The following is a 19,267-nucleotide window of genomic DNA, read 5'->3' as shown; positions in this document are numbered from 1 at the left end:
TTAATACCTAGGTATCTCTTGAAAATCAACTATGAAAGAGTAGCCATTCTACTAGTAGTACATTATGTTTAAGATCGCGATGCATAAACCCATTCTCATGCATTATCTGCAGGCCTTCTAGTGTCTGATATGAGATATCCAATGCTTGGCTTTCCTTCCTATCTGGGAGTACAGGCCTATCTAATAAATAATTACGTAGATTATCTAGCTCAGAATATTCTATTAAAATAAAGAGATTGTCTAGGGTACTGTACTATATCGTACCTTGGAAACGACTTGACAAAACATCGTTCATACTACCTAGTACTAGGCATATACTATTATCAGCCTATACCTCAGGCTGCTACTGCTACTAGTAAAAAACCTCATGCTAAACTAAAGAAAATAAAGTTCTAGTGTTTTATCACCTACCTCTATGGCTTTTGATGCCAGAATTTAGTAGTAGCCTCAAGTTCAAGGTTGAAATTTATATGCGAAAAGCGCCTACTCGTCTCGATTTGCTTAACAGCTCGAACCTGGACAAATTATACTAATAGTACCTACCTAGGTAGTACTGGCAGGTGCTACTAGGGGGATACTAAGCCCTGTTACTTAGGTACATATATATATTAATAAATAATGACGAAAAGGATACTAGAATTCTGTTATAAGCCCTCTTGGTTATACACCAACCACTGCTTGTATACCTACTACTACTACCTAGGTAGGTAGGTAGTAGTAGGTATACAAGGAGTTGATTTAGTGAAATATGTTGTTTCTTTAGCAGTCTCACCGTGTACCCTCAGCAGAACACAAATAAAAAATAATGTGAAAATAAAAGAGGTCCCATACTTCAAGCTAACTTGAATAATCTACGTTGAACATTTTGTGAGGGAAGGGGTGACCTAAAAAAACAAGTAAAATAAGAAAACATTGGGCCAGACGCCAACTCCGCTTTCCCCCTCGACGTTTCGCAACATCGCGATCCTCAGCTCCCGCGATCCTCCTCCCCTCCCCCCCCCCCACCTCTCACCTGGGCATTATTGACCATCACCCTCTTCCCAGCTCTCTATCTGGGCCTCAATGCTCGGTAGCTAGCTGTGCTTCTCGCCTCTCAGCTCCGCAACCATGCCAAGTATGTTCCTTCCTACCCTCCTCGCCCTTAAGCGGATCCCTAACCAGTCATTTCGTCCTAGTTCGTTCCTTCGATGAATGGGCCATCGGTCGCACCCAGTCCCTCCCCCTTTCGGCCCTCAAAGGTGCTGTCGTCGGTATCGATGCGTCGCATTTTATTGAGCAGCATCTGATCAACGTTTCAACCCGTGAGGCCTTGTTGGGCGCACTGGGTGGTTTCCCGTTCGCCTTGAGAAGCAACATCGAGAAGGAGCTCCAAACTTTCAAGAATCTCGGCGTCGGATGTGTTTTCGTATTCAATGGCCTAGAATTTGGAAAGAAGGATCACCTTGCAGCTACTCAGCCCGCATCCCGCTCCTACGATCAAGCTTGGGAGCTTTACGACCAGCAGCAGGCCGATCGGGTCGTTGACGCCTTCAGCAATGCCGGTATGATCACCACCCCTTTAATTGGACGAGCCAGCCTATGGACGAATCCTCCGCCGGCGATGACCCCCTGCTCCCCTTGGTCCCAGCAGGCGATGATACTAGGCAACGTGACTGACTATGACTACCGCGAACCAGGGACCCCTCCACCGGAAACCCTTTACAGGTTCCTGCAGCGAATTTTGAAACAGAATGGCGTCTCTTTTATGGTGGCTCCCTACAGTGCTGCTGCCCAGGTAGGCCAGACACACGCACGAGATTTGTGGTTTCTCGACCCGAGAGAGATCCATTCCACTAACCAGCTGAACTACTATAGCTCTCTTACCTTGCTAGTGGTGCCAACCCCATCGTCGATGCCGTGTACGGACCATCCGAAGCCCTTTTGTTTGACCTTGAAAAGCTCGTGGTTCGCATCGAGACGGAACCCGCTCAATTTACTTGGATCACCAAGCAGAATGCCCAGGAGGAACTCGGGCGCCTGACTAACGAACAATTCCTCGATTTCTGTCTGCTACTGGGCTCTCCATTCCTGCGAGCTTGTCCTCTCTTCGAAAGCCCCGCATTTCCCGGCAAAATCCCGTCTGTCCGTGATGCTTTGCCTATGTTTAACGCGACTGGACGAAGTGCTCTGACGCTTTGCGCCCAATACGAGGAAGATCGCCGTATGCAGGAACTTCAATACACAGACCGGTATAAGCGAGCATATATGATTGTGAAACATCATGTTTACATGGATGTCGATGGCCGTGTTGGCCCTATGGACCAAGAAACGACTTCTTCGGATATGCACGAGCTCATCGGACAACGACTCCCCGAGGAACTATACTTCTACCTCTCCAAGGGTATGTTGGGCCCGGATGTTCCCAACTTCCTGACATCAGGCGAAGTGCGCATTTCATTGCCTTTGGGCACCGAAGATTCCGAAGTCTATCGTCAGCTTGTGGGTGACACTCTTACACCGATCCGATCACAGTCAATCTGCCTGCTTGCCAATTCCCTCCACCGATTTTACCAGACCAAAGTAATCCAGATCCGCCCCTGGTTCGATGAGAAATCAGACCGAAATATCACTCTCAAAAATATCCCGTCGGTTAAGGAGACTATCCAGGCCTGGAAGATTTCCAATACCCAGCTGCCCGAGAGTGTCAACAAGCTACAATTGCCTCGCGGTTCTTTGAAGTATGCCATTCAAAGTGCTAGCATCTCGGATTTCACATCCAAGTCGTTTGCTACTAAAGAAACTCCCGTATGCTCTCTGATATGCCTTTATTGTACACGTGCATTGCTAATTACGAATCTAGGCCCTGTCTGCGCAAGAAGATATCTTAGCCAATGTGATCTGGCGATTCCTGCAATTGCGTGGCTATGTCGATGATAAGCACAAGCTCACCGTGTGGGGCAAATGCCTTGAACAAGCGCTGTCAAATGTGGACCCAGTGGACAACCTCGAGGATGCCATTTTTATTGCTATTGAGATGATTCGCATGGATCTCCTCAACACTCAACAATGGTTCTCCCACGTGTCTGGAGGCCCGATGAGAGGGTCTGGTAAGTTTGATCCGATGCTGCCGTGCTTGAGAATGATTGGAGCTAACTGGCCTGTGATTTTTAGAGGAAGACAAGTCTTTCAACATGCTGGTTTCACGGGTAGCATGTATTGCGAAATTACAGCATAAGCCGATCGGCTACTCCGGTCCTTTGAGCCGACAACTTCTCTGCTACCGTTCGCTGATTTCGGAGGTGCGGTCTGCGCTGAGAAATTTGATTGAAGTGGTACTCGCTAGCTTGTTCCTTAGCGGCGACGCCGATCGTGATCGTAATGACTGGACTGAAATGGCAATTAAGTATGTGCCCCATGACGGCACCACCCATGGCATTTTTTCTAACACTTTTATCTCCAGGCTGCCTTTCCTTGACGATAATGACTGTGGTCTCGGTATCGCTGTTCGCACTTACCTGGATGACCTGCCTCTACAGACCAACCCCACCTCACCTGAGGCGCGGGCGGAAGTGAAGTCGAAGGGCAAGGAATGGTTCCAGCACAGCGAAAGCTTCACCGGGAACCTGGATCTTGCTTTCAAACTCTGGGACGCGGTCTACAAGGGAACCCAGAATGCCGGTAAAGAGGTCAAGGATGTGAAGCTGTGGAATGATGCAAACGCGTGGTTGTCAGAGCGCCGATGAAGGGAAGATGCTGAGAACAATAGCTACTTCGGTGTCCTCATCTCACCACTGAAGGCCTCTGCCTTCGACCTCATGTCTTGCCGAGCTGGTTCTTTTAAGGCTGTTATATCGAAATATCAACGAGGGGATTTCGGGTCTACCATATCGACATGAACCGCACCCGAAGCGCCTCAGCCTCTTGTGATTTGATGACTCCAGTAGGTTGCATGGATATCTTCAACATGTGCTAGTGGTGAATTCTCGCTTGTATTACTATCAACCTAGTCATCAACAATAAAAAGAAGAAAAGGCCCATTTGCGAGGAAGATGAAATAACCCGAGTAAGTAATACATTAGTGATCTCGAGACCCGACTGTGTAGCCCGAGAATATTGTTCCTGGCAGTATTTTGTATCCCAGGAGCTACAGCTAGTACTGGTAGATAGCAGTAGGCAGTCAGCTACTGGAGTTGGTGGTTGGTAACTAACTACTATGTAGTAGTCTGGTATTCAGAGCATGTAGTTGGTCGGTGTGGATGATCTGCGGAACTGCGGAGGCAAAGTGGCCTCTTCGGGTTGGGGTTGTTTTGTCATCATCCTTTGTCACCCTCAATTCCACTAGTTTCCTCCAGGAATTGGACCAACATACCTTCATCTTCATCCCCTTCACCAGAATCACACAGAAAATGGTTCGCCTAAGCTCAGTGCTGGTGGGCGCCGTTGCCGCGCTCAGCAGCTTCTCCAATGCAGCCTCCGTCGTCACCGACCTGATCCCCAGCAACTTCGACAAGGTCGTTCTTCAGTCCGGCAAGCCCGCCCTCGTGGAATTCTTTGCTCCCTGGTGCGGTCACTGCAAGACTCTTGCTCCTATCTACGAGGAGCTTGCACAGGTTTTCGCCCACGCCGAGAACAAGGTTACCGTCGGCAAGGTTGATGCCGATGAGCACCGCGAGCTGGGCAAACGCTTCGGCGTTCAGGGTTTCCCCACATTGAAGTGGTTCGATGGCAAGAGTGACAAGCCAGAGGAGTACAAGGGTGGCCGTGATCTGGAGAGCTTGTCATCCTGGATTACCGACAAGACCGGCATCAAGCCCCGTGGCGCGCAGAAGGAGGCAAGCAAGGTCGAATTCCTGAACGACGCTAATTTCAAGACTACCATTGGCGGCGAGAAGGACGTTCTGGTCGCATTTACTGCGCCGTGGTGTGGCCGTGAGTTTCAACCTTTTCTTTGTTCCTACGAATCATTGTATCGATGTGCCGTTGGCTGACTGTTTGCTTTTACCCTCTTTAGACTGCAAGACCCTCGCTCCGATCTGGGAATCTCTCGCCAATGACTTCGCCCTTGAGGAGAACGTTGTGGTTGCCAAGGTCGACGCCGAAGCTGAGAACGCCCGCACTCTGGCTAAAGAGCAGGGAGTGACTGGATACCCTACCATCAAGTTCTTCCCCAAGGGAACCACCGAGCCCGAGCCCTACGCCAGTGCCCGTTCCGAGGAGGCTCTCGTTGAGTTCCTGAACCAGAAGACCGGCACCAACCGCGCCGTTGGTGGTGGTCTGAACACCAAGGCCGGTACCATTGCCGCTCTGGACAGCCTCGTCGCTGAATACGTGCCCACTCACAAGTTCGAGAAGCTGGCTGCTGAGATCAAGAAGGCTGCCAAGGATGCCCAGGACAAGTACGCCAAGTACTACGTCAAGGTTGCTGACAAGCTGAGCCAGAACCAGGAGTACGCTGTCAAGGAGCTGGCGCGTCTCTCCAAGGTCCTGGGCAAGGGTGCCTCTGCCCCCGAGAAGGTTGACGATATGGTCTCTCGCAGCAACATCCTCCGTGGCTTTGCCGGCGAGAAGGAGCAGGCTGGCAAGGATGAACTGTAAAATACTTTTGTTTCGTCTTAATAGGTCTTAATTGACTTGGGTCTGAGGTCTCCATATCGAAATGGTGTTGACCTCGTGATTCATGGTCAATAGCGCAATTGGAACTTTGCCGCAAATCTTACTTAGCCTGCTGTTGTATTTAACGAAGATTGAAGTACTGAATGAATCCCATTGGGTCTTGTCTCACTTCCATATGAGGCCCAAATACTATGTATACAAAATTGATATTGAATTCTTTCGAAGTCACATCTTCCAGATGCTTTGTCCTATTGGAAGGTAGGGTATCGTCGCAAAAACAAAATAAACACTAGTAAATAACGCAGGCTGACCAGTAGGTGTCGGCCATGTTTGTGTCAATGTAGTGCCAGCACTAGCCAGTTCCTTTTAAATCGCCATCTGGCTGCGCGTAGCATATTCTTCATTCGCAACACACGCCCATGCTTTTGTCTGGATTGCATTCTATTTCGTCGGTGTCGCCGATGTCGATTCATTTGCAGCTCCTGCCATAGAGGCCTCCAGCTCGTCTAGTCGACGGGTCATGTCGTCCACTAGTAGTAAAGAGTGAGCAATTGAACACGGTCATGTAGGATGAGCGCTAGCACTGGTAGGCAATAAGGACTAGTCGGGATGAAACATACATTTCCCAAAAACCTCCTTTGATACATGATCGAACTTGCTCTGCAATTGATCGAGGAGTTCATCGACAGCCACAGTGAGCTGGCCTTGGGCATCGGAGTTCTGATATCGGTTAGCGGAGGAGACATCGCCAAGTGTTGAGTATTGACAAACAGGTTGTGACAGGAAAGACTCTTCGGCAGATGTCTTTTCGGGAGAAGCTTCCTCAGCCATGGTGAAGCAGTTGAGTCCCTTGGACGTTATTTGTGTCTACGGGCGCAAGACCATGGATCCTAAGGTGTGCATTCGCAATGCCCGCCGGGGTGGAAGGTCGATAAGCCCGGAATATATATTGATCCGAGTGACCTTATCGCTGATCTAACCGGATTGGGACTGGTCCGAGTTCAAAAAAATCCCGTAGAAGTCGAGCCCGGCCGCTCTTCACACCCCCAATTGTCAACTTCAATTCCTCCACGACTAGACATCATGGTCAAACGAAGCAAGCTTATGCAAGCGCTTGACGCTCACAAGGGTCGCGACTATGATGCCGAAAAGCAGAAGAAGCAGGTCAAGGCTGCTGAGAAGCGAAAAGGTGTGAAGGCCGAGCCTGCTACTAAGAAGAGCAAGAAGGCTGCGCCTGTGGACGAAGATGTCGAAATGAGCTCCGGTGCCGAGAAGGATGAGGAAGTTTCCGAGGAAGACGAGGCCGAAGAGGCCGGCGACGACTCTGCCGAAAATGAGGACGAGGACGTGGAAGAGGAAGAAGAAGATATTCCACTTTCAGACCTGGAAGAGGACGAGCGCGAGGACGTTGTCACTCACCAGCGCCTGACGATCAACAACGCCGCCGCCATCAATGCTTCCATCAAGCGCATTTCCTTCATCACTACCCAGACCCCATTCTCCGAGCACAACTCCTTAGTGTCGCAAGAGCCGATCGAAGTCGAGGACCCCAACGACGACCTCAACCGCGAGCTGGCTTTCTACAAGGTATGCCAGGCTGGTGCTATCCAGGCCCGTGGTCTGCTGAAGAAGGAGGGTATCTCGTTTACCCGCCCCGGTGACTACTTTGCTGAGATGGTCAAGAACGATGAACACATGGACAAGATCAAGAAGAAGCTATATGACGAGGCTGCTGGCAAGAAGGCTGCTGCCGAGGCACGCCGCCAGCGTGACTTGAAGAAGTTCGGCAAGCAGGTGCAGGTCGCCAAGCTGCAACAGAGAGCCAAGGAGAAGCGTGATACCATGGAGAAGATCAACACTTTGAAGAAGAGTAAGTTACAACCAAAACCTCATCTGGGTCGATGATATATTTCTTCGGCAAAAGTTCTCGGGCTAATCTTTTCTCTTCTACTTCACAGAGCGCAAGGCCGATTCTTCTGCCCCCACTGATGACTCCAATGATCTCTTCGACGTCGCCATCGAGGAGGCCGGTCAGCCAGACCGCAAGCGCGGCCGCACTGACGGTGGCCCCAACCGCCGTGCCAAGAAGGACCAGAAGTTCGGATTCGGTGGCAAGAAGCGACACATGAAGAGCGGCGATGCTGCCTCCAGCGGTGACCTGTCCAACTTTTCTCACAAGAAGATGAAGGCTGGTGCGAAGCGTCCCGGTAAGAGCAAGCGCATGGCTGGCAAGCGCTAAGGGAAGATCCTTGTCATCTGAAAGAGTAGAGGGAGGAGTGGGGAAACAAACGAGAAGAGCGCAGAGCTGAGAGTGACGAAGAGGTCAGCAGCGCACCAAAAATTCCTAGGTGGTCACCCACCATTGCTTTTGTGTAATATCTAGAAATACCTTGCATCTGCACATTCCTATCGAAAGATTGAAAAATTTAAACCACCCCAACATCGTAAGCATCATAAGAGTTCACTCCATCCGGCATCTCATCGAGAAACAAGCGTCTTGGCTCTCGCCGCGAGGTTGCCGAATAGGAAATTGGTCTCAAATCTTTCGATCAGATTAGATTTTTGACGACTTGGAATTCCGAAATACTTTTGGCTCTTGGGCTCAAGAGTTTACCATAAATATCAATTAACTCCCCCTCTGTACTACCAAAGCTTCAAGTTCAAGGCCCGAATCCTTCCAAGGTTTACTATGGCCGAGTACCGCTATTTAGCTGTTGGTCACCCTCAGTGGGTCGATGTTCGTGACAACCCATACCATACTCATGACTACTAGTAGAGTCATACATTGTACGGAGTAGAGAAACTGGAATTAAATAATGAGCCTATCTAGTTTCCCCATAATTTTCCCCCGAATACTCGCCGCGTTCCTATGAACAGAGACCACCTGGAGATCATTCCACGGCCTGAACTGGACATCTACCTAGGTACGTATTCGATATTCCCGCACGAGATGGACATTCCATCTGTGTACGAGCATACAAGCAATCAAACCAGACCGAAATACCTCTTCTGATCTATCTGCATGGTGGCAGTTTCGTTACATGAGGGCTTGAAACAGACGATACCTCATGTCGTGCGTTAGCAGCGCAGATTCCCGTGCTGGTGTTGAACGTTGAGTATCGATTGGCACCAGAGAATCCATTTCCAACTGGCTTCGAGGGTATTTTTGATGTCGTCCGCTGGGTAAGGGTTCCGTATCGACGAATGCCACCCGATAACCAAGCGGAGAGCTAACTCCCATCCAGATTGCCTCTCACGGATCCTCTCATCTACCCATCAACTTGCAGCGAGGATTCATTCTAGGTGACACATCTGCCGGTGCTAAATTTACTGCTGGCATTGCCCATCCTGCCGTGCAAGAAGGACTGGCACCAGCATTGACGGGCCTGTTGTTCCTGGCAGGTGGCTTTTGTCACCCCAATGTACGCCCAGAGGAGTATCGTGATCGAATACTAAGTGTAGATGAGATCAATGATGTGCTGGGATTTACGCGGAAATCCATTGACTATTTCGCGGCCAAGTATGGAGCTCCGCCGGATGATAAGCGTCTCTCGCCGCTTCTTTTTGAATCGCATGCCAATCTGGCGAAGAGGCGTATGTTTATGCGGGAGTGCCCCATGGTTTTTGGACAACTTGTCTTGACCTTGATGTGTCGAAAGATTGGCAGAAGGACTTGGTCGAGGGTGTTCAATTCCTCTTGGAATAATATTTTGTTCGGTAATTTCGAATTCAAGTATGCTTTGAAGAGTATCTAGTATGTGTACACGAATCAAGTAGTCTTTCGATAAATAGCCCTGAGAGAAAGAGAAATGGTAAATGCCAAAAGATCACAATTCCGATCATATTTCGCATAAAATTGGCCAACACATTTATATTTGTATTTTGAGATACGCCGAGATGCGATTCTACTCCTGGTCCTCAACCTCAGCCTTGGCGGCTCTCTTCTCTTCCCATGCCTCGAGGAACTTCTGGACCTTGGGGCCCCAGACTTCCTCGCCCGCATCAAGGTCCTTGTATTCAATAATGTTCTCCGGCTCGAGGGTGTACTCAGCCTGGCGGCTGCGGATGAGCTCGCTCATCAGAGCGCAGCTACCAACGGCCTTGCCTAGATCGTGCGCAAGCGACCGCACATAGAACCCAGATGTGACGGTCATGGAGATCTTGACTGCAGCAGGCTGAGCCTTCGGCTGCTCTGTCTCAGTGGCAGGAGCTTCGGCTGTTGCGGGTTCCGGGACAGGAGGCTCGGCTGCAGCAGGCTGGGCAGCGCCATCTTCAGAGACCTTTTGCTTTTTGGTAATATCTTGGTCCTCCTCCTTGGGGGAGTCCGCAGCAGGAGGTGACTTGCGTTTCGCGGACTGCGCCTCCGCGCCCTGGGAAGCTTCGCTTTCTGCCGATGGGACCACCGGCAGTGCGGCATCCTGCTCGATGAGCTTATCTGCAACGAGCTTCGCATCGCCAGAAATCTCTTCTTCCGGCCACTTGTGCTCGTGTGTACCAGGGTCATACCACTCGACAATATCCATGTTCAAGACCTCCACCGGCCGGGACTTGATCTCGATGGGCGGGGCCTTGCCCTCACGCGCATACTCGTACAATTTCTTGCCCTCCACCTTCAACGCTGAGAAGATCGGTGGGCGTTGCATGATCTTGCCGCGGAATTGCTCCAGGGCCTTCTCGACAGCCTCGCGTGTAATATGCTCGTAAGGTGCGCGGCGAACAATCTTGCCTAGTCGATCATAGGAGTCGGTCTCGGCACCGAAAAGTACAATTGTCTCATAGGTCTTGGTGCACGCCAGGAAATCATTGAGAGACTTGGTACCCTTGCCGACACCGGTCACCAGAACACCAGTCGCAAGCGGATCCAGAGTACCGCCGTGGCCGATCTTGACGTCTAATCGCTGAGTGCGCCGGCGCTTGCGCTGGTACTGGCTTTCACGCTTGCGACGAGCACGTTCCTCCTCCAGCCATGGCCTGAAGAGGTCGGAAGGATTGAAGTGGTGTTGAAGCTTGCGAATCACGTCTGCCGAAGTAACGCCCTGCGGCTTGTGAACGGCTGCAAAAGTCAGTAGGAGTTTCTGGGTTGGAGTAAGGTAGTTTTGGGGGGGGGAAGACATACCGAAGACGCCCTCGAAGATCTTTTCGCCGGACATTCTGTTTGTGCGGAAAGCTCGTAAAGCAGACGGAAATACCATCTGGTGTAGAGTTGTCAAGAAGCTTAAGTTCCAATGCGAATGGAATCTTCGGAAACGGAGTGTTGTAATTTTGGGGGGTATCGGGCATATCGATAAGGTATTGGTAATTACCGGCATGTCCCAAGAGACCCGCGAGAGGAAGGAAAGGACCTTGTATCAACACCAACACCAACACCAACACCAACATTCATTCACTCTTCCCTTCCTTCTCTTTCTACAGTCTCGACCGCATCGAAAGCCTGTGGAAACCTCACTCTTCTCCCGATACACAATGCTGCCACCGCGATCATGACGTCCCGTGAAGAAACCGTCCTACCTCCCATTGATGCCTCCATCGGCGACGAGAATGAGTGGCCCGAATTCGAGCTCACCGATGCGAAGGTTTTGCGACCTGGAAAGATGCTATATGCAAACCTGTTGGAGGCATCTGAGCAGTCCCCAGTTCAAGTGATTGGCTGTCTGGAGCTCAAAAAGGGTCAAGAACACTTATGTGCGTCTACTTTCTCTTCCCTGTCGCAGTCCGCTTATCGCAACGGCGTACCGGTGCACGCGTCGTGACTATTAAGCTTGACTTTGGTTACTCATCCCATCATCTTCCAGTGCTCGAACGCGAAAAGCCCAATCCTCGCGTCATACTTGATAACGTCACACATTATGCCTATGGTCAGATGGAAGATCGAAGTGTCGAGATGTGGGCGGCCGGTAAGTCGGGCTGGTACAAGGTCTCACCAGCCAAGGGCTACCAGCCGCACTTCAATCGCATCGTCCAGGCAGTCGATGCCTTTTATTTCATGATGGACAAACACCAGCATGGCAGGAAACAGCTTAATCCAACCTTCAAGAATCTCTGCGAGCAGGTAAGTGCTCTCTCGTCCGACTCTTCGGGATGACCCCCCCACTAACCAACCCCGGCCGATCAGTATATCTTTCACACACATGGTGCTTGTGAAACGGCAGAGCAATCAGCAGACGTGTTTATGGGGCATGCTTCCTTTCTGCTCCGCTGTATGATCGAAGAAGATGACGATGGTGACGTGCAATGGACTAAAACCAACGTTTTCCTGCATCTTCGCAGGCAGTTCAAGGTGCGCAAAACAGCTCATGATCTTCGCGTCGCTATATGAGATGATTACTGACTTATCCCATCCTCAAAAACAGGATGAATACAAATCGCTTGTAGATCTTCATTCTCCTAGGAAGACAGATATGAACAATCTACCGGAAGAACCTGAAGCGTCAACTCCGCGCCACGAACCCACTGCCATTGCAAAATCACAAGCAAATACCGTGTATCAGCTGGTAATTGAGCTCAAGGATGAGGGCCACCTGGCGAAGCGTCGGCTTCACATTGATCTTCTGGCAGAACGCCTGTCAGAGAAATATTCTTTCAGCCCAGAGAATGCTCATAAGATCATCGCGGCGAGAGCAAATGCTGTGCTGGAGATGTTAGACGAAGATGACACGCCTAGCTTCAAATGGTCACGATATGTCATCCACCGAGAGCTTACGAACGCTGCCTCACAAAACGTGATTCTACCACCGGGCCTTCTCACGCCCTTACAATCAACTGAGGACTCCAGTGATGACGAACATCTAATAAGGACCCAAAAATCCGTTCTCCGTCCGAAGGGGAATTCTTCCGTCTCTGGGAAAGTCATGGGAAAACGTAATCGCAATGCCAATGCAGATCAACAGAACGGCCAGTCTGGCATCGAAGCCGATGCCGATGCCGATGCCGATGCCGAAGACGAAGATGAAGATGAGGACGAAGATATGGAAGACGTCGAGACCCCGAGTAAGGTTCGGGGCCACGAGCTGATCCGAACTCCCCTGGCATCTGCCAAAGTTCAAGATCGCTCATTCCTCGGCAACCCCCAATCCGCAGCCGCCTCCCTTCTCAAGAGTGTTCTTTCTGCAGATGTACCAAAATCATCTGCGCTGACATCTAGCGCAATAAACGGAAGGTTGAGCTTTGGTGTTGGCCATCTCTCGGGCGGTCAAACGAATGGTCTCGTCGAGCCAGAAATATGGACTTGCCGCATCATCGGATGTTCTAAGACTATCACCAGCAAAGGGGAAGAACGCAGGAAAGAGATTTCCGACCATGGTGGGGAGCATGATTGGGATTTCCAGATGCAAGTTGAACTGGTCGAAGCAGAGCGTCGCCTGCAACCAAATCACCCTGTCAGCAACATGATGCAGTATCTACTCAACCAACACAACCAACAGATGCGTGCGGCGTTTCCGGAGATCTACCCACAAGAGATAGTAGTGAATGGAACGACCGAGCAACTCGACATTACCTCCATTGATGAGGAGCATTTCCTAGAGCCAGAGCCAAACCACGACCTGTCTGCCGAGTTAGACCTAAGTGTAAATGGACATACAACTTGAAGGTGTTGGAAATAACCAACCGCCTTCACGATCATGATGTACCGAATTTCCACGACTACCGTACGAGATACCACCACCACACGGGCTTGTGGTGACGCCGAGCCATCATGTGCTGCTTGGATAGGTACGCCTCGACATCAATTCTGCATAACAGTTTCAGGTCTAACATAATACCCTCTTTGCAGATCCACAGCTGTATACTACTTTCTGAATCAAATTGAACCCCATTTAGTCTAAATGGTCACTGAGATGCTCTGCATTTTGGCTGGGTGCCGTGCCTGCAAGTTCGCTCATGTAACCCTTCTAGGGAATACTGTTTAGTAACTACATGATGATACAATATGACTAGTCTGCCATTGTCTTGTTAGGTACTCTAAGAAGATTGAATTGCACCGAGTGATTGATATGCTCCTACTAGTAATACTAGTAATACTACCCAAGTCGGGCATAGATTCAAACAAAGCCACAGGCTAGATTCATCTTCCACAAATCGTGAAATCTGCTCAAAAGAGCGAGGCAGGTATGGTATGGTACTATGTACAATGCCGCATAAGACCACCGCTTTGAACCGCGGCTGCGGCCTTAATAGCCCAGGAAAGAGTAGCCAAAGCCTAGTGAGGCATGGGGAAGGAATGGGAAGCTATCTAATACAAACCCCCGGACCTAAGAGGGTCGATGTTGGACAAAGCGTACGCTCTGATTTCACCTGTGCAGGGATGGGGGAGGAGAGGGAAGGAAGGTCGAAGGATAGAAGGAAAAGAAGCTTTTTGACTTGGAGGGGTATACCACGAAAACATGCCACATATATCACGCACATACAGGATGAGGATGAGAGAGAGAAAAAGGAAGTAAAGAGAAGAGAACAAGAGAAGAGAACAAGAGAAGAGAACAAGAGAACAAGAGAAGAGAGAAGAGAGAAGAGTGAAAGGGAGAGATGAAGGTCGGAGAAAGGAAATATGAAAGGTTAGTGCAGGAATGTCAGGTAGGAACGCAATGTCTAGCTGGTTGAGATGGAAAGAAAATAGAATAGCGTATGCAGAAAAAGATCAAAGGTACAATGATCAATGTGTTGAAAAGGATATGAGAGGGATGAAGAAGAAGAGGAATTTAAATAAAGGAATCCTGTCCTCAAAAGATCGGGGCAGGAATTATTGTTGATGAACAATGTGAGCGTCGACAAGGGCTGGAGCGTGGTGTTAGCAAACATAAAAAATATTAGTCGTAGTGGTTAAGATTGACTTACTCTGAAGTGCAGACGATTGTCCCTGTCGCGATTCGCAGGCGCACTGAAGGGTACTTCCATCTAAGAAGTCCAGCAAAATGCTGTTAGGCAGCTCTTGCATGTCCTCGTCGGGAAGACAGGGAGTTCGGAACTCGCTCAGGTGGTATCGCTTGGTCATGTTGCGAGCAGTGGCATCAGTAGTTCCAGGCGCCAGGACAAGAAATCCGTTCTCGTCGATGCGCATAACTCGGCGCTTCCAAAGGAGGGTATCGGGGAATTGTACGTTGACTTCGCCAATTTCGATGGGGTCAGAGAGATGGCCACGAGATGACGAGGGGGAGATGGCCGATTCGTGCACAGAGATGGGGTCAATATCTTCCTCTTTCACTGGTGGGGACAAAGCTCCAATGATGCTACGACGAGAGTTTGAGGTCATGGAGGATACACGACGCATGAGGCGCGAGGCGCGAGAGCCCTTCTTTTCATCAACGGGAGAGGATGAGGTCAAGTTCTCATCGGTTCGGGAGCGCGAAGAGAGGGAGAGACGACTGCCTGGACGGGAATTTGGGGTAGCTTGTCGGCCAGACCCAGCAGATGAAATCGACATGCTGCGGTCCTCTAGGCGATTGATAGCCTCAGAGCTTGTATTTTGAGGGAGAGGGGGCTCCGAGGTCTCATGCTCCACGGTTAGTGGACTGGCCTGGAGATTGAGAACATCAGACTCCGAAAGCTCCAGTCCAGAAGAGCCGGGAGATACATCCGCGTCGCGGACTATACGAGCCGTCACTGAGATTGAGTTGGTCCGACGGGTACTAGTCGAGGCAGAACGCGAGTCCTGGCGGCTCAAGCTTGGTGCGCGAGAAAAATCCGGAGTGCTGCCACTGGGGATAGAGATCGATGCACGCTTGCGTAAGTTCTCGAAGGATGGCGAGGTTGAAGGGGCCGTCAGAGTGGCCGTCGACCCGGCTGGAGTGCCTTCACGGCTAGAAAACTTCTCCAGGGCCTTGATACGAGAGGAAATGCCGGACGATACGTTGATTTTCTTAGCCATCAGCACCGGGGTCGGAGGGCCGTTCTCAGGATAGGAGCTAGATGCAGATCTGCCCACTTGCAGTGCCTGTAAAGCGGAAGGAGAAGCAAGGCCATGCGGGCTGGAGACGGCGCGGGAGCCTCTCCAGGTGTTCTCGCCTCCGTTGGGCGACTTGACCGAAACTGGTCTGGCCTCCTGCACGGTGGCCGATCGGAGCTCTTCCATGAAAGAGTCGTCCGACAGAAGATTGTCGTCGTCAGAGAATTCGTGGGTTGGGACGTGGATGGGCTCCAAATGAATATTTCGCCTTTGGTCTAGAGGGAGCAGTTCCTCTCTTGGGGCTAGGGGGCTCTTCTGGGGCAGCTTCAATCGACACCGAGACGGGCGCGACCGAGGCCTCCAATGGTTCAGCCACAGGAGTTTGGAATGGGATTGTGGGGAATGATATGGCAGGCAGGGTAACTTGTTCAGTGGCCTCCGGCACGGTAGCTTCAACGGCTTCAGCCTCCTCTAAATGCTGATCTGCCGCCAGTGAAACTTGGGGTTGTTGGAAAGGAGCGGCTCCTGATTCAGGCTTCGGGTCTGAAACTTCGGCCGACTCCCTGTCAAGTGGAGATTCGGCAGAGACGCTAGGTGGGACTAGGTCACCCTTAGTCTCGCTTTGGCCAAGGATTGCGGAGTCTTCTTGATCGGCGCCTGTTTCATGATCAAGGACCGTCTGTGGAGTCTCAGATGGGGCATCTTCAAGAACTGAGTCAATATGCGTAGTAGAGAATGTGGTATCGGCACTGGGCTCCGAAGTATGTGATGACGGTTCGCCTTCGGAATCTGACTCGGGCACGGAAGTGGAGGATTCTAGGGCTAAAGTGTCCACAGAGGGTGAGAGTTGCTCTTCCGGTTGAGTAGGCTCTTTCGATTTGGAAGGCTCCTCGGGGTGGGTAGGCTCCTCGGGGTGGGTAGGCTCCTCGGGGTGGGTAGGCTCCTCGAGGTGGGTAGGCTCCTCGAGCTGGGGATGCTCCTCGATGTGGTCATCCTCGGGTAGGGTAGGCTCCTCAGGCTTTATAACCTCTTCTTCCTTGATGACTGGTTCACAAACCGAATCCAGAGATTCTTCTTGATCGATAAGAGTCTCTTCCTCAACTGGAATTTCTGAAGTCGAGGTAGATTCGAGGACGGGCTCAGCAGCCGGCAGTTGCGGCTCTGCTTGAATTTCGATAGGACTCTCGAGACTTAGCTTAGCTGCTAGTGGTAGAGACTCATCCACAGATGGCTCTTCCTCTGTGGCAGGCCCAGCGACAGGCTCAGCGACAGGCTCAGCAACAGGCTCAGCAACAGGCTCAGCGACAGGCTCAGCGACAGGCAATTGCGGTTCTGCTTCGATTTCAACAGGACTCTCGAGACTTGGCTTGGCTGCTACCGGTAGAGACTGCTCTGCGGATGAATCTTCCTTTGCGACAGGCTGCTGTTCGACCTCTGGCTTCTCCGGCTCCGCCTGAGACTCCGGATTGATGTTTTCTTTATTGCCCTCGTAGGTTTTCGCAGCCAATTCCTCCGCTTTGGGCTGCTCTTCTACTTCTGGTATATTCTGTTTCTTCTTGTTCTCTGCCCGCTTGGCCATGTTTTTCTTTCGTTGTTGCAGCGCCTTCATCAAACGTTCCTTCTCGGGAGTCAATCCAGACGATGTTGACAATGCACCCAAAGACTTGGCGCCGGGGGATAATTGAGGCCTGGAGATGGGAATCGAAGGCGGAGGAACGAGCAGTGGAGGAATTGGTGGGGCTCGGCTGTTGGGTCTGCTTGCGAACGAGCTTCCTTGGGAACGTGGACGAGGGGCGTCGAGGGCGGCGTTGTTTGATTTTCGGACTGAAGATGAGCGCATATTGGATGGTAAGGATGCCACAGGCCGTTGGTCTGGGTTTCGTGAACTCCCCGCAGTACGAGGCCGTCCACTTTGATCAACAGAAGGACGTGGACCTAACTTGACCTTGGGAGTATAGCCCGCTGCCCGTTCCAAATCCCGTAGCGAGGGTCTTGCGGACTGGGTTGACATACGTGCCTCCTCCGACGGCCGGGGGAACTCATCTAGGATGTTGCGATACTTTGTATGTTCCGAACTGGAATCGGGCGATCTGGGGGATGTGGTCACCGATTGTGTTTCACTGGGACTTCTTCCACGGGAGCGTGATCTCGAACTAGCCCGGGATGGTGGGGGCCGCAAATCGGGTGACGATGTTTCAGGGCCAGCCGACGTAGTAGGGGGAGATGTTGGCGGCGGCGGTGATGTGGCTGGCGGTGGCACCACTGTAGCCTCTGATTTTTGACTCCCCGATCTTTGACGGGCCTCAGACCTTGGAGGGGCCACTGGGTATTCTTTTGTCTCTTCCTTTAACCCATTCTCCTCGGCATCCTCGGTTATCTCCACCAATCGACGACGACGCAGGGAGCTTGACGAGGAAGTGATGGATCCAGAAGCAGTGTGCAGAAGGCATGCTGATGACAAGGAACTCTCGTTGAGATCCGACGCTTGGGTCAAAACGAGGACGGTGTCGTTTGGGGTGAACTTATCGGTGACGGATTGAAATTGAACATTGCTGCGGGCTGTGGTCGAACATTCCAGTTAGACGATCCACTCAGATGAACAGTATTCCTCATCACCCCTTAATCTTGACCTACCTTGAATCAACCGTGACAAGCCTTCGGGCATATACCGCAAAATCACCTTCCTCCGCCGGTAATGCAGGAAACCGTATAGCGGTGACGTTTCTTCGTAGTTGTCGATGGCATTGCGTACCTCGGGGACCCCGCCGGTACCACGATGAAGGAGATCGACCTCATCCCTGGATATGTAGTGCAATAGGAACCTGAACGAAAAGCCGTGGGTTAGCGATGTACACTTCAAGCTTCATGTTGACAGATTGCGCGGCGCGTTGGGCGCAAAAGGGGGCCATAAGGGAGGAGACTGGTGGAAACAGGACACTTACCATCCGCCGGCGTCGGCCAGTGCACTCTGGTAGGCTTCGACGATGACGGGATTCTCTAGCCCATTGAGAGACATGGCGCGAACGACATGGAGGCAAGTCGAAAGCGAGTGAGTTGGAGGAAAAGGAGGGGAGCGGAGGTCTGGAGGTGTCTGGACGCTAGGCACATGGGCAACGGACACTAAGAGCAGCTCTGAACGGGGGGGGCCAGGGCCAGGGCCACGGGTTAGAGATCTCGAGATCGAGAATCAGTCCAATCACGATGGTTCAGGAGGAGCGAGAGGGGGCCGACAGTCGAATTGTCTGATAGGCTCTGCGGCGCGAACCTCAGTGGATGGTACCTTGTTGGGTTTCAGGGGGACCATCCGTTCGGTGGTTTGGAGACTCCACTCGCGGCTATCCCAATTTAAGTGGGCAAGCTGAAACACTCGCTCGGAGTCCGTTCTCTTTATAGCATGGTCGAATCCTGTCAGGTTGGTGTTGGCAGTTATGTAGTGTTTTCTTATTAGCCCTGTTCGGTATGTGCATGAGGCAAGGTTGCACAGAGGATTCTCCAGGGCTTCCATATGTAGATGTATAGGCAGTACCAAGTGTAGTGGTACTAGTACTCTGACATAGTGTACATCCCAGAATATTCCAGGGATTGATTTCGTATGCATATGCACATGCATATGCATACGAAATACTAGAGATACTAGATATACTTTATTCTCACTGGGGCATCCAAGGTATAAAGTACTAGTATCAACTTATCAACTTATCAAACCATCTCCTCCCGCGGATCCCCGCCTCGTCCTGAAGACACTCGGCGACCCCCGATGGCGGGGACCCAACAACCATTTCTACTTAAGGTCCACAC

General features: G+C 51.2%; 8 protein-coding genes across 8 annotated transcripts; 5 read left to right on the top strand and 3 right to left on the bottom strand.

The window, feature by feature from the left end:
- Nucleotides 1–1,079: 1,079 nt before the first annotated feature.
- Nucleotides 1,080–3,722, top strand: N7533_003078 (MKT1 family protein; the record flags this gene model as incomplete). The annotated part of the gene is made up of 6 exons (XM_057099728.1): nt 1,080–1,114; nt 1,162–1,774; nt 1,855–2,784; nt 2,840–3,086; nt 3,151–3,382; nt 3,440–3,722. Coding segments are annotated over 6 exons (2,340 nt in total), but the record flags the coding sequence as incomplete, so codon positions are not given.
- A 663-nt stretch (nt 3,723–4,385) lies between these two features.
- On the top strand, nt 4,386–5,574 carry N7533_003077 (protein disulfide isomerase family protein; the record flags this gene model as incomplete). Its single annotated transcript, XM_057099727.1, has 2 exons — nt 4,386–4,908; nt 4,991–5,574. The coding sequence occupies 2 exons, from the start codon at nt 4,386–4,388 to the stop codon at nt 5,572–5,574; spliced, it is 1,107 nt and encodes a 368-aa protein (XP_056964863.1).
- Nucleotides 5,575–6,033: 459 nt separating this feature from the next.
- N7533_003076 (heat shock factor-binding 1 family protein) lies at nt 6,034–6,423 on the bottom strand (the record flags this gene model as incomplete). Its single annotated transcript, XM_057099726.1, has 2 exons — nt 6,034–6,122; nt 6,213–6,423. 2 exons carry the CDS (start codon nt 6,421–6,423, stop codon nt 6,034–6,036), a joined length of 300 nt encoding a protein of 99 aa, XP_056964862.1.
- Nucleotides 6,424–6,675: 252 nt separating this feature from the next.
- Nucleotides 6,676–7,831, top strand: N7533_003075 (EBP2 family rRNA-processing protein; the record flags this gene model as incomplete). Its single annotated transcript, XM_057099725.1, has 2 exons — nt 6,676–7,462; nt 7,551–7,831. 2 exons carry the CDS (start codon nt 6,676–6,678, stop codon nt 7,829–7,831), a joined length of 1,068 nt encoding a protein of 355 aa, XP_056964861.1.
- A 630-nt stretch (nt 7,832–8,461) lies between these two features.
- N7533_003074 (alpha/beta-hydrolase) lies at nt 8,462–9,298 on the top strand (the record flags this gene model as incomplete). Its single annotated transcript, XM_057099724.1, has 4 exons — nt 8,462–8,516; nt 8,651–8,775; nt 8,838–9,186; nt 9,252–9,298. The coding sequence occupies 4 exons, from the start codon at nt 8,462–8,464 to the stop codon at nt 9,296–9,298; spliced, it is 576 nt and encodes a 191-aa protein (XP_056964860.1).
- Nucleotides 9,299–9,497: 199 nt separating this feature from the next.
- On the bottom strand, nt 9,498–10,742 carry N7533_003073 (pseudouridine synthase PUS4; the record flags this gene model as incomplete). The annotated part of the gene is made up of 2 exons (XM_057099723.1): nt 9,498–10,645; nt 10,709–10,742. The coding sequence occupies 2 exons, from the start codon at nt 10,740–10,742 to the stop codon at nt 9,498–9,500; spliced, it is 1,182 nt and encodes a 393-aa protein (XP_056964859.1).
- A 330-nt stretch (nt 10,743–11,072) lies between these two features.
- Nucleotides 11,073–13,178, top strand: N7533_003072 (uncharacterized protein; the record flags this gene model as incomplete). Its single annotated transcript, XM_057099722.1, has 4 exons — nt 11,073–11,274; nt 11,304–11,641; nt 11,705–11,869; nt 11,943–13,178. 4 exons carry the CDS (start codon nt 11,073–11,075, stop codon nt 13,176–13,178), a joined length of 1,941 nt encoding a protein of 646 aa, XP_056964858.1.
- Nucleotides 13,179–14,326: 1,148 nt separating this feature from the next.
- Nucleotides 14,327–18,485, bottom strand: N7533_003071 (uncharacterized protein; the record flags this gene model as incomplete). Its single annotated transcript, XM_057099721.1, has 5 exons — nt 14,327–14,361; nt 14,422–15,784; nt 15,846–18,028; nt 18,104–18,291; nt 18,412–18,485. The coding sequence occupies 5 exons, from the start codon at nt 18,483–18,485 to the stop codon at nt 14,327–14,329; spliced, it is 3,843 nt and encodes a 1,280-aa protein (XP_056964857.1).
- Nucleotides 18,486–19,267: the final 782 nt, after the last annotated feature.

The sequence above is a fragment of the Penicillium manginii genome (assembly GCF_028828005.1).
Source record: "Penicillium manginii strain IBT 31320 chromosome Unknown utg000002l:1.0-5564898.0:1.0-5567710.0, whole genome shotgun sequence".
Lineage (NCBI taxonomy): Eukaryota > Fungi > Ascomycota > Eurotiomycetes > Eurotiales > Aspergillaceae > Penicillium > Penicillium manginii.
This window is presented reverse-complemented; position numbering and strand designations above follow the sequence as displayed.